This window comes from Borostomias antarcticus, assembly GCF_949987555.1.
Source record: "Borostomias antarcticus genome assembly, chromosome: 12".
NCBI classification, from domain to species: Eukaryota; Metazoa; Chordata; class Actinopteri; order Stomiiformes; family Stomiidae; genus Borostomias; species Borostomias antarcticus.
In genome coordinates this window covers 711,394-725,942 of record NC_140245.1, presented here as the reverse complement: position 1 = coordinate 725,942, position 14,549 = coordinate 711,394, and the positions used below count along the sequence as shown (strand labels likewise).

At 42.3% G+C, this 14,549-nt stretch overlaps 1 protein-coding gene across 1 annotated transcript in view; it reads left to right on the top strand.

The window, feature by feature from the left end:
* Window positions 1-412: 412 nt before the first annotated feature.
* casq1a (calsequestrin 1a) overlaps window positions 413-14,549 on the top strand; it is a gene marked incomplete at both ends in the record, with an annotated part of 16,736 nt that continues 2,599 nt past the window's right edge. The window contains 7 exon segments of the mRNA XM_084447152.1: window positions 413-649; window positions 12,253-12,346; window positions 12,941-13,041; window positions 13,332-13,357; window positions 13,359-13,438; window positions 13,747-13,820; window positions 14,286-14,416. Coding sequence (XP_084303278.1) covers window positions 413-649; window positions 12,253-12,346; window positions 12,941-13,041; window positions 13,332-13,357; window positions 13,359-13,438; window positions 13,747-13,820; window positions 14,286-14,416 — 743 coding nt within the window.

Genomic DNA, 14,549 nt, shown 5'->3' with positions numbered 1-14,549 from the left:
ACACACACACTCACTTACCCGCACACACACTCACCCACTCACTTACCCGCACACAAACACTGACGCTCACATTCACTTACTCCCCCCCACACACACACACACACACACACATTGAAACTGACTTACACACACACACACATTGAAACTCACTTACACACACACACACACACACACACACACACACACACCTTGGCCCAGAGTCGAGCCCACCCCCCTGCCCTGGCTTCAGTTGCCCATGTGGGGTTTGTTTTAAGTGGGGCTCTGGATTCCGTCTCTCTCTCCTGGTTGAAGCGGAACTGAAGTCCTCCCTCATTCATATTGAAAACTATTTCATTATTATTTTTTTTATATTAAATAGAATTGAAACCATCATTACACTATTTTTTTTCAGTCCACCTGAAGTCAAGGAGCCATGAAGTGGAGCTGGTTGCTTGGGGCGGTCCTGCTGTTCTGCGCGGGGCCGGTGTCGGGTCTGATGGGCCTGGAGTTCCCGGGGTACGACGGCCGGGACCGCGTCCACCACCTCAGCACTGCCAACTACAAGACGGTGCTGAAGACGTACGACGTGATGGTGGTGTACTACCACGAGCACCCGGGGGACGACCGCGCCGCGCGGAGACGGTTTGAGATGGAGGAGCTGGCCCTCGAGGTGGGTCGGTCATCGGCGGAGGTTTGGGAGGGCAGGGAGGGACAGAGGGAGGGGGGCGGAGGACAAACCGGTGTCTGGGCTGGGAGGTATGGACCACGTACAGAGTACGGAGCCAGTATGGTATGGGTTCACATCCTAAATGTTTCCCCAGAGAGAGTGCAGGGACCGGGGGGTTGTGGGACATGTAGTGTTACAATAGCACACAGCAGGGGGGCCCTGAGGCCTATATCAGTCCATGTCCAGGGTGAGCTGGGTTAAGGACACTAAGAATTATCTTTAGGTTCAAACACAGAGGGATGTCATGGGAGACGGTCGTGAGAAAGGGGATTTTAGGAGGCCAGGAATCTGGACCCGCTGAGGGAGAAGTGTTCTCAGAGAGAGTGGGTTCTTATACACTGTTCATGGGCAGAATGACTTCTAGTTCTAGTATGCTTCTAGTTCTAGTATGCTTCTAGTTCTAGTATGCTTCTAGTTCTAGTATGCTTCTGAAATACCTTTGCACGGCTACAGATGCTTTGGACTGACTTGGGCTGCTTGAGAGAGTTGTTATTAAGAATACTACTTTGTACTAGAACGTACTTTAGTAAGCTAGACTCAAGGTTTGAAGTGAGAGAGAGAGAGAGAGAGGGGGGGGTGTATGGGGGGCATATTTGTAAGAGGTGGTATCGGGCAGGAAATAGAGCAGGAGCACCAGAAACGCTGACAACTTAGACACCAGAAATGTGTAAGCAGTCAGCGCCGTGCCCACAGGCTGCACCCCCCACCGGCATGAGCACTCAGGGTCCTGTCACCAGCTCAGACAGACAGGACAGACGGCCCTCTCCAACACCACCGGCCTGGGTCACTGCTACCGCACACACAGGAGGCAGCGTCGAGTGCTCTCTCATTAGCTAGTTCACTGGAAAATCATCGCCACAGGATCAGCACATAGCCCTGCTTCTAGTATAAGTATTGCCGTCCAGAATTCCCCTTTACCTGTAAGAACAGGGTGTATGGAGCAAACTTTAAAAAATGCGACACATGTTGATATGTCGTGTGTGTGTGTGTGTGTGTGCGCCATGTGTGTGTGTGTGTGTGTGTGTGTGTGTGTGTGTGTGCGTGTGTGCGTGCCATGTGTGTGTAGTAAAGAACACTGCTTTACAGTATGTTTAGCCTACTGTCACATTGCTATATCTGCTTAATCCAAATCAAATCAAACTTTATTTGTATAGCGGATTTCATACACAGAGGCAACACAATGCGCTTTATAGAGAGCAATGGGAGGGTGGGCATAGGTCCCACCCCTACATATTCCAGAGGGAAGCAAAAAAACAGACACTACTGAAGCTTGTCAGCATATTATTGGCAGCATTGGACTTCATTGGACACAATGATCACATGCGGCTCTGAATTCCTGCTCTGTGAACCAGGTCATGTAGTTATGTGACCTGGTACGACTTCAACCCCAAGGATCATTAATCACACGCCTAACTGCTCCAAGACGCTCGCAGATTTATAGCTGCTCTACCGGCCAGAAAACCTTCCACACCTTCCTCACCCCGCACACCAGGGGCCAAAGTTCAGAGGTCAACCCAGTCCAGGACTAGAGGGTTACATCATCAGTTAGCTTGGGTTAACCCTAACCTCTATCCTTGAGGAGGAATTCCTTTGTTGTAGCAATACACACAACAACAACAATACGCACAACAATACACACAATAAATAGGCACAGTAGCACAAAGGAATAGATTGATAATAAATAGCATTATTTACACTAGGTACAGCAACTGTAGTCTGTAGTCTCAGCTCAATCATTGATTCATATATATATATATATAAATATACACCAGTAAAATATGATGCCCTGTTAACTTAGAAACATATGTTCATCTGACTTAATTTTTGGGCGCTCTGACATCCATTTCAAAATTAATTTGTTCACATTTTTGTTCTTAGACACATTTCAAATGAGTTTACTGAACTTAGTCATCTTTGTTCCTTCTTCTCAATCTCACTTTCAATTCTTCTCACAAAAATATGTTCCATTCCGTGATCTTCCCAAGGCAACCGGTTTCCTTGTTGCGTTGGAAGTGATACTGGTGTGTTCAGTCTGGTCAGCGTTCTTCTCAAAGTTCAAAGTTCAAGTTTTACTTGTCCCATGCTGCATCATACCAGTGAGCAGTGAAATGTGTTTCCACTAGCTCCTACAATACGCACAATAAGCAAGGTTAAATAAATAAATAAATAAATAAATAAATAAATAAGAAAGTAAGTACCAAAAAATATGATTTATAAACCAAATATAAAATATATACATAGAATGAATTGGATGTGCTGACAGAAATTGTGCAGTTGAGTTAAATAGATGAGTATATGTACTATATAGATATGTATATTATGTATAGAATCTATTATAGATATACATATGCACATGTTTATTTACAGAATGTAGATATTCGATATAAACTATTATAAATATAAGGTGCTGTTGTGCTGAGTAGCTGCTTCTTTCTGCAACTACTATCATTGAGTCCAGGCTGAACCCCAGTCCAGAGCCTGTCTGTCATCACATCCTGACTGGCTCTTGTCTGAGTCATAGTGTTACACCATAAACCCGCTTGTGGTCTGTGCTGTGTTGTCACACACTAGTCGATCATAAACTGGACCAAGATGACTCCACGATGCACCCTACTGTGCCTCAGTATATAGCTGACCTGCAACGTACACCCTGACAACTTCCTGTGAACTGTAAGTTATTCTATGGTTGCTTTTAGGCCCGCGTACAGCAGCGTTTCTTTCAGACGTAAACAATCTCTATTTCAAGTGGACTATATCAACCACAACCAGCTCTGCTCTCTCTTGCCCTTTGATGGAGATACCAGCGGTTCTCCGGTGAAATCAGGATCCCTGTTTGGACGTTCTTAGGTTACCTCGTTCTGCAGAGGAACCCGCAGAATGGCGTGAAATGAGGATCTGTGGATGACTGCTGGATTATAAAACGATCATGACAGTTTTGAAGCAGTCAGGAGCTGGTAAGGTTGCTGATGGATGAGGGCTTACTTCGTTTCTGAATGGCCAATGAGCTAAGCCTCTCTCTGCCACGAGACACTACTATTCCCAGAGTGCTTTGCTGAGCCCTGGACTCCTGGGGTCTATTCTGGGACAGGGGCCTCTTAAGGAGTACTGTGCCTTTCTCTTGCCTGGAATAATCAAATCAACAAAGAAATATTAAAGGGGTAGTGTGCTGTTTTGGACATTTAGCTCTATTTGTGGTCTGTCTAACGGGAACCTGAAACACAGAGACCATCATTTCACTGATGGTTCCAGTATTGATCTAGCTGCTGTTTTTCTGCAGGCTCTCACTGGCCTACAATGGAAGTCAATGGGGAACCCGTAAATGCGTTGGAAAACCTATGATAAATATGCTTTTCCGAGACAGGAAGCACAGGGTGTAATCTAACCAGTCTCAGTATGCTCTCCTGTGAAATGTATCGCAATCTGAATGTTTTTACATGTTTGGCATGACTTGGACATAAGCATTCCCCTGGCGCTTGTTTTCACTGATCCCACAGAGGACTAACAAGTCATGCCAAACACCCAAAAATATTCGGATTGCGATACATACTATCGTAGTTTTTCCAACACATTTACGGGTGCCCCATTGACTTCCATTGTAGGCCAGTAAGAGCCTGCATAAAAACTGCAGCTAGATCAATACTGGAATGATCAGTGAAATTATGGTCTGTGTAGCTGGTTTTATACAGCAGTTTCATGGCGGGGATTTTGCGCGTTTATCACACCACGTCATTCTGTATAAAAAGCACTATATTCGGCAATATTGCCGAATAGCTGTCTGTATAGATGGGACAGCCGGCGTGTGGTGTGGAGGTGTGGCGTGGAGGTGTGGCCCGGAGGTGTGGCCTGGAGGTGTGGCCTGGAGGTGTGGCCTGGAGGTGTGGCCCGGAGGTGTGGCATGGAGGTGTGGCCCGGAGGTGTGGCGCTTTGATGATTTGCCGATGAGAAGAGAGCTGAGAGTAACGAGAGACGGGCTCTTTTCTCAAAATGTAAACAAGCCTCAGGTTTTCGCTGCCTACATCGCCCGCTCTGCGACAGGAAGTATTAACGCTGTTCAGTGAACTCTGAGAGAGGAAGTATTAACAGTGTTCAGTGAACTCTGAGAGAGGAAGTATTAACAGTGTTCAGTGAACTCTGGGAGAGGAAGTATTAACAGTGTTCAGTGAACTCTGAGAGAGGAAGTATTAACAGTGTTCAGTGAACTCTGAGAGGAAGTATTAACAGTGTTCAGTGAACTCTGAGAGGAAGTATTAACAGTGTTCAGTGAACTCTGAGAGAGGAAGTATTAACACTGTTCAGTGAACTCTGAGAGAGGAAGTATTAACAGTGTTCAGTGAACTCTGAGAGAGGAAGTATTAACAGTGTTCAGTGAACTCTGAGAGAGGAAGTATTAACAGTGTTCAGTGAACTCTAAGAGAGGAAGTATTAACACTGTTCAGTGAACTCTGAGAGAGGAAGTATTAACAGTGTTCAGTGAACTCTGAGAGGAAGTATTAACAGTGTTCAGTGAACTCTGAGAGAGGAAGTATTAACAGTGTTCAGTGAACTCTGAGAGAGGAAGTATTAACAGTGTTCAGTGAACTCTGAGAGAGGAAGTATTAACAGTGTTCAGTGAACTCTGAGAGGAAGTATTAACAGTGTTCAGTGAACTCTGAGAGAGGAAGTATTAACAGTGTTCAGTGAACTCTGAGAGAGGAAGTATTAACAGTGTTCAGTGAACTCTGAGAGAGGAAGTATTAACAGTGTTCAGTGAACTCTGAGAGGAAGTATTAACAGTGTTCAGTGAACTCTGAGAGAGGAAGTATTAACAGTGTTCAGTGAACTCTGAGAGAGGAAGTATTAACAGTGTTCAGTGAACTCTGAGAGAGGAAGTATTAATGCTGGTCAGTGAACTCTGAGAGAGGAAGTATTAACAGTGTTCAGTGAACTCTGGGAGAGGAAGTATTAACAGTGTTCAGTGAACTCTGAGAGAGGAAGTATTAACAGTGTTCAGTGAACTCTGAGAGGAAGTATTAACAGTGTTCAGTGAACTCTGAGAGGAAGTATTAACGCTGTTCAGTGAACTCTGAGAGAGGAAGTATTAACAGTGTTCAGTGAACTCTGAGAGGAAGTATTAACAGTGTTCAGTGAACTCTGAGAGAGGAAGTATTAACAGTGTTCAGTGAACTCTGAGAGAGGAAGTATTAACAGTGTTCAGTGAACTCTGAGAGAGGAAGTATTAACAGTGTTCAGTGAACTGAGAGAGGAAGTATTAACAGTGTTCAGTGAACTCTGAGAGAGGAAGTATTAACGCTGGTCAGTGAACTCTGAGAGAGGAAGTATTAACAGTGGTCAGTGAACTCTGAGAGAGGAAGTATTAACAGTGTTCAGTGAACTCTAAGAGAGGAAGTATTAACAGTGTTCAGTGAACTCTGAGAGAGGAAGTATTAACAGTGTTCAGTGAACTCTGAGAGAGGAAGTATTAACAGTGTTCAGTGAACTCTGAGAGAGGAAGTATTAACAGTGTTCAGTGAACTCTGAGAGGAAGTGTTAACACTGGTCAGTGAACTCTGAGAGAGGAAGTATTAACAGTGTTCAGTGAACTCTGAGAGGAAGTATTAACAGTGTTCAGTGAACTCTGGGAGAGGAAGTATTAACAGTGTTCAGTGAACTCTGAGAGGAAGTATTAACACTGGTCAGTGAACTCTGAGAGAGGAAGTATTAACAGTGTTCAGTGAACTCTGAGAGGAAGTATTAACAGTGTTCAGTGAACTCTGAGAGAGGAAGTATTAACAGTGTTCAGTGAACTCTGAGAGAGGAAGTATTAACAGTGTTCAGTGAACTCTGAGAGAGGAAGTATTAACAGTGTTCAGTGAACTCTGAGAGGAAGTATTAACAGTGTTCAGTGAACTCTGAGAGAGGAAGTATTAACAGTGTTCAGTGAACTCTGAGAGAGGAAGTATTAACAGTGTTCAGTGAACTCTGAGAGGAAGTATTAACAGTGTTCAGTGAACTCTGAGAGAGGAAGTATTAATGCTGGTCAGTGAACTCTGAGAGAGGAAGTATTAACAGTGTTCAGTGAACTCTGGGAGAGGAAGTATTAACAGTGTTCAGTGAACTCTGAGAGAGGAAGTATTAACAGTGTTCAGTGAACTCTGGGACAGGAAGTATTAACAGTGTTCAGTGAACTCTGAGAGGAAGTATTAACGCTGTTCAGTGAACTCTGAGAGAGGAAGTATTAACAGTGTTCAGTGAACTCTGAGAGGAAGTATTAACAGTGTTCAGTGAACTGAGAGAGGAAGTATTAACAGTGTTCAGTGAACTCTGAGAGAGGAAGTATTAACAGTGTTCAGTGAACTCTGAGAGAGGAAGTATTAACGCTGTTCAGTGAACTCTGAGAGAGGAAGTATTAACAGTGTTCAGTGAACTCTGAGAGAGGAAGTATTAACAGTGTTCAGTGAACTCTGAGAGGAAGTATTAACAGTGTTCAGTGAACTCTGAGAGAGGAAGTATTAATGCTGGTCAGTGAACTCTGAGAGAGGAAGTATTAACAGTGTTCAGTGAACTCTGGGAGAGGAAGTATTAACAGTGTTCAGTGAACTCTGAGAGAGGAAGTATTAACAGTGTTCAGTGAACTCTGGGACAGGAAGTATTAACAGTGTTCAGTGAACTCTGAGAGGAAGTATTAACGCTGTTCAGTGAACTCTGAGAGAGGAAGTATTAACAGTGTTCAGTGAACTCTGAGAGGAAGTATTAACAGTGTTCAGTGAACTGAGAGAGGAAGTATTAACAGTGTTCAGTGAACTCTGAGAGAGGAAGTATTAACAGTGTTCAGTGAACTCTGAGAGAGGAAGTATTAACGCTGTTCAGTGAACTCTGAGAGAGGAAGTATTAACAGTGTTCAGTGAACTCTGAGAGAGGAAGTATTAACGCTGTTCAGTGAACTCTGCGCGTAGCACACTTCTGATTTTTGTCATTCAAACAACTAGGAAGTCAGCTTACAGTATAAACAAATTAAAGTAAGTTGGTTAATAAGACATCTTACTGAGAACATATCGGGTTTAGCAGGCTCAGCCAAGCCTGTGACTACAGCTACAGTCACATGTCACAACTAGTGAACGTTGCGTGTTTGGGTCACGCCTCTGGGTTTCTTGATTGCCAGTGTGTTGTATAAAATCACACGTTATGACATGTTATATAAAATCACACATTATAATGCTATATAAAATCACACATTATTATGCTGTATAAAATCACACGTTATGACATGTTATATAAAATCACACATTATAATGCTATATAAAATCACACATTATTATGCTGTATAAAATCACACGTTATGAAATGTTATATAAAATCACACATTATAATGCTATATAAAATCACATTATTATGCTGTATAAAATCACACGTTATGACATGTTATATAAAATCACACATTATAATGCTATATAAAATCACACATTATTATGCTGTATAAAATCAGATGTTATGACGTTAAATAAAATCACACATTATAATGCTATAGAAAATCACACATTATTATGCTGTATAAAATCACACGTTATGACATGTTATATAAAATCACACATTATAATGCTATATAAAATCACACATTATTATGCTGTATAAAATCACACGTTATGACATGTTATATAAAATCACACATTATAATGCTATATAAAATCACACATTATTATGCTGTATAAAATCACATATAAAATCACACATTATGATGCTATATAAAACCACACATTATGATGCTATATAAAATCACACATTATGACATGTTATAGAAAATCACATATTATGATGCTATATAAACTCACACATTATGATGCTATATACAATCACACATTATGACATGTTATAGAAAATCACATATTATGATGCTATATAAACTCACACATTATGATGCTATATACAATCACCCATTATGATGCTATATAAAATCACCCATTATGATGCTATATAAAATCACCCATTATGATGCTATATAAAATCACCCATTATGATGCTATATAAAATCACCCATTATGATGCTATATACAATCACACATTATGATGCTATATAAAATCACCCATTATGATGTTATATTAAATCACACATTATGATGCTATATACAATTACACATTATGATGCTATATAAAATCACACATTATGATGCTATATAAAATCACACATTATGATGCTATATAAAATCACCCATTATGATGCTATATAAAATCACACATTATGATGCTATATAAAATCACCCATTATGATGCTATATACAATCACACATTATGATGCTATTTAAAATCACCCATTATGATGTTATATTAAATCACACATTATAATGCTATATAAAATTACACATTATGATGCTATATAAAATCACACATTATGATGCTATATAAAATCACACATTATGCCGTCTCTTTGGTTCAGTATAAACAAACACAGCCAGAAAATGGAGGTGTCTTCAGTCCGGTAATGTAGTGGGATCCCTGTATAAATCAGGCTTGTGTTTCAGGTTCATGGTAGACAGACCACAAATAGGGCTAAATGTCCAAAATAGCACACACACCCTATAAATAACGACCAGAAGGACCTCATTTCTTTCCTATTTTAAGAAAAAGACTGCTCTACTGTGTGACAGAGAGAGAGGGAGAGAGAGAGAGAGGGAGAGAGAGAGAGGGAGAGAGAGAGAGAGAGAGAGAGGGAGAGAGAGTATCTGTGTTTTTGACAAAGATACCACATCCTCTTACAAGTGTGTGTGTGTGTGTGCTCGTGTGTGTGTGCGTGCATGTGTGTGTGTGTGCGTGCGTGCGTGCGTGTGTTTGGTTCAGAATTCAGAGTTTAGCCAATCGTATCTTGCCTGATCACACACCCACAGTAGTAGCCGGGACTGCGTGGGGGGGCGGGGCTACAGGAGGTCCTGGCCCCTGATACTGCCTGGCGGGCTGAGTAGCCTGACTGACGGACACAGTACTGTACTCGTCAGCGGTTCCCTGAGACCCGAGCGTTAGCGGCACCACCTCGCCAAAATAGCCGCGTCGTGGGCGTGGCTATATTTATCCAGTATTGCTGTTGGGGCTGTTTACGCTCCCCGATGCGCACTGTGGCTCTTTATAAACCAACTCACACCGTCTAGATACAGCACCATCAATACTGTGGCTCTTTATAAACGAACTCACACCGTCTAGATACAGCACCATCAATACTGTGGCTCTTTATAAACCAACTCACACCGTCTAGATACAGCACCATCAATACTGTGGCTCTTTATAAACCAACTCACACCGTCTAGATACAGCACCATCAATACTGGGGCTCTTTATAAACCAACTCACACCGTCTAGATACAGCACCATCAATACTGTGGCTCTTTATAAACCAACTCACACCGTCTAGATACAGCACCATCAATACTGGGGCTCTTTATAAACCAACTCACACCGTCTAGATACAGCACCATCAATACTGTGGCTCTTTATAAACCAACTCACACCGTCTAGATACAGCACCATCAATACTGGGGCTTTAAGCTCAGCTTCAGCCGTAGGGATGCAGAGCAACCAAAACCATTTAACTTACTTTAAGCTTTTAATATTGGTTCCAAAATATTAACGGTGCAGTATGTGATTTCTTGTTAAATTCAAGATTTTTTTTGGGAAACATTTTGAAAAATGCAACTGACAAAATACCCCTTCCTTCAGGCCTCCCTCCTAAGCCCCTCCTACAAACTGGGGGAAAACAAATGACACTCGCTAGGCAGGTAGGGAGCTTGACAGACAGGTGAGCCATCCAATCATTTCAAGTTGGCAACTCAAAATGATTGGACGACCTTATTGCAGTCCTGAAACTTCCACAGATTACGAACTGATTTCATTGTAGTGTCAGAGAACTTTATTTATAGATGTGCTGTCGGGATGTAATGAGAATTGCACAAATAACAAAAAGTGCTCCTGAGCCAAACCGCATATTGCACCTTTAAAAACAGGGTTACCTGGAAATGTAATCCTTACATGTTGCCATAGTTCGACCTGAAGTTGTTTTTGGCTTACCGTAGCTTCTGTGGTTACTTTATTGGAGAACGCTTGGTAAGTTTAGCCAACCTCTCTCGTTCAAGCAGCTGGCGGATGTTTATATCACTACCTCAGACGAACGGAGCATGGGGCTAATGCTCTGGGCTGAAAATGACTAAAACATCTTAGGCAGAATGACAGTTCTGGTTTGGAGGGCTCTCTGTGTACTCAGGTGATACACGCTGGCCGGGAACAGGTACCTCACCCTTTCACTCCACACACCAGGGCACACAGACAAAACGCTCAAAGGCATAATAATATGTTCACAGACAACAACACAGCATAAAACAGTCAGATCCTGAACCTGGTTTTAACTATGTCCTAAACATTCCAATACAAATAGGATGGACCTATCCAGTACCATGCTAGACCAGCAGGATAGACCTCCCCAGGACCATGCTAGACCAGTAGGATAGACCTATCCAGTACCATGGTCAGACTACCAAGATAGACCTCCCCAGGACCATGCTAGACCAGCAGGATAGACCACCCCAGTACCATGCTAGACCAGTAGGAGAGACCTATCCAGTACCATGCTAGACCAGCAGGATAGACTCCCAGTTTCCCGGTCAGATCACCAGTGTAGGATGGACCTCCCCAGGACCATGCTAGACCACCAAGGTGTTCTTCCTGCTGCCACCCATGCAACAGGAACCCATCCAGACATTTTGGGAAGGCCACTTCAGGATCACATCATTGTCCTAAGGTCAAAATGATGAATATATTATTCCAAACAACCTGTATTACATCAGCATGTCTCTTTGTGTGTGTGTGTGTGTGTGTGTGTGTGTGTGTGTGTGTGTGTGTGTGTGTGTGTGTGTGTGTGTGTGTATGTGTGTGTGTGTGTGTGTGTGTGTGTGTGTGTGAGCACCTCGTTGATGAAGTGCAAGGAGATATCCATGAAAGCAGGGTGGCACCTGAAACCCTAATACACCCAAAACTGTTATCCCGCCCACTTAAGATCCTGGCTGGTCTTGGATGTGGCCCCATTATTGGTTGAAGCAGCTGTCAGTCATAAGGGTTAGGTTTCACACAGATTTAGAAAGTGCATAAGCAGCGCTCGAAGTACCGTGCTTTTATGGTGCTGAATCTACTGAGAAATATGACTGCACTTACAGAATGTTCACAAATATGATCATGCAATGCAAATATGGGAAATGTTGTAGCACTTTCCGTTATTAAAATGCAAGTCTGCAAGGACTAACAAGTCATGCCAAACACCCAAAGATATTTGGATTGCGATACATACTATCGTAATTTTTCCAACACATTTACGGGTGCCCCATTGACTTCCATTGTAGGCCAGTGAGAGCCTGCATAAAAACAGCAGCTAGCTCAATACTGGAATGATCAGTGAAATTATGGTCTGTGTAGCTGGTTTTATACAGCAGTTTCAAGTCCTCAGTTGGTCACAACGATTGAATTCTGAGGACATCCTTGCACAAGACTAAGGAAGCAACGTCTCCAATAATGTGACTTTTGATTCTTTTTTTCCACAGCTTGCTGCCCAAGTCCTTGCTGACCTTAAAGATGAGGACATCGGATTCGGCGTTGTTGATGAGAAAAAGGACAGAGTTGTTGCTAAGAAACTAGGTAAATGCACACTTACCCTAAATAGATCTGATTAGAATTGCTGTTTCACAGTGTCAGGTCTGATAAAATGACACTATCTTGGAAATCGTATGTCAGAATCTTGCAGATGAGAAATACACCAGGCCTGTCGGATGCTGGGAGTAATTTGGTCATTTAGCAGATGCTTTCATCCAGCGGTTTTGTGCTAGTTGGTTAGGAACCGTAGACTGTGATTGTTTAGCAGCCGGGCCCGGTCTTGAACCAGCAACCTTTCAACTACCGATCAGCTGCTCTAACCACTGGGCTACCTACAGTACCACCTAAAGCCTGTCTAAATTTACCAACTCATGTGTAAACTCCACACTGATTAAGACATTAGATACTGTAGCTGCAACTAACAGAGTGGACATCCTGAGGGAATTATCTGTGCACGGTCACACTGTTCTCGTTCTGTCACACTATTGTAGATGGTTGAAGGTGTGAAGTGAGAGGAAGGCAGAGTTCACCACTGGGAGGTATCTGCAGTACCGAGACAGGCCATGGGCTCAGAGCCCAAGTGTGACCTCTAGTGGATCTGAGGGACATGTCTCAGCAGGGCCTCTCACGTCTCCGCAGGGCTCGACGAGGTGGACAGCATCTTCATCTTCAGGGGGGACGAGGTGATAGAATACGAAGGGGAGCTCGCCGCCGACACGCTGGTGGAGTTCATCTACGATGTGCGTGAGTGCGTGATGATGTCATCATGTCATCATGGCAGTGTCTCTACATTACATTACGGTCATTTAGTAGATACTTTTATCCAAAGCGACTTACAATAATTGCATTTAATATACAGTAGGCGGTCAGTGTGCTAGTACTCACCAGAACTCACAAGTGCATCTCCCTTCTAGAACAAGTGACTAAGAGCATCATCTAGTGCTGAAGGCAAAGTGCAAGAGTAGCAAAAATATAAGTCTGAGGTCAAAGCTGTGTCTGTATGTTTTGTTTCTGTCTCTTCTCTCTCTAGGTCCTCGAGGATCCAGTGGAGATCATTGAAGCGGGAGTTGAATGGCTTCTTCAACCTTGAGGAAGAGATGAAACTAATGGGCTACTTTCAGAATCACAAGTCTAAACGTGAGAATGTCATGTCCTGTTTTTCAAGAGACATAGCCATGCTTTTTTTTCTTTCTTTTTTTTTTTTTAAACATTTTCAGTTTTTAAAGTGTCATAGGTAGTAGGGACAACATTTTTTTAAGTAATTTCAGTGAGCTCAATCAATCAATCAATCAATACTTTATTTATATAGCACATTTCCTGCAAATTGCAACGCAATGTGCTTTACAGAAACACGACATGAAACAATAACAGACAGATTAAAACAACAACAGACAATACTCCTCAAGCTCTTCAAAACAGTTTAGCGGATTCCTTTAACTTTTCAGATTTTCTGGCGTTTGCTGATGCTGCTGAGGAGTTCCACCCGCATGTCAAGTTCTTCGCAACGTTCAACCCCAAGGTGAACATGAACTGGTCACACTTTACAATAAGGGTCACAAAAACATTAATTAACTGTTAACTAATGCTTATTTAGGGTTAGGTTAGGTTACTAATGTTAATTAATACCTTAGTTAAGGTTAGGGTTAGGGTTAGGTGAGTTAACCTTAGTTAACATAAATAACATTAGTAAATGGTTAATAGAGACATTAGTTAACTGTTACTTAATGCTTAATAATGCATTAACTAATGCTTATTAATGTACTCTTATTGTAAAGTGTTACCCATTAACTTTTTGGACCATGCATGCCTGTCAGTCTGAATACAGTCCAATAACATGAACTTCTAATTAATAATAAAACAATAAATCATTTTATTTATAAAACACTTTTCCTTGTTTTGTCAATCTCAAAGTGGTGATTCACAGTGTGCTTATCCTTCATTCTCATGATAAACTTCCATCTGGATCCGACCTTCTCTGTTCTAGCTTGCCAAGACCTTGGACATGAAGATCAACGAGGTGGACTTCTACGAGCCTTTCATGGAGGAACCGATAGAGATCCCTGGGAAACCCTTCACAGAAGAAGAACTAGTGGACTTCATTGAAGATAACAACAGGTGAGATCTATGGGGTCTGTGGTGGGAATGGCAGCGTACACCTGGACTCACGCTGTTTCAACTGGAACTCTGTCCAGAGATAACCACAGGCCCTACAGAAACCAAAGGTCCTATAGAGTGATTAACTTAAAGT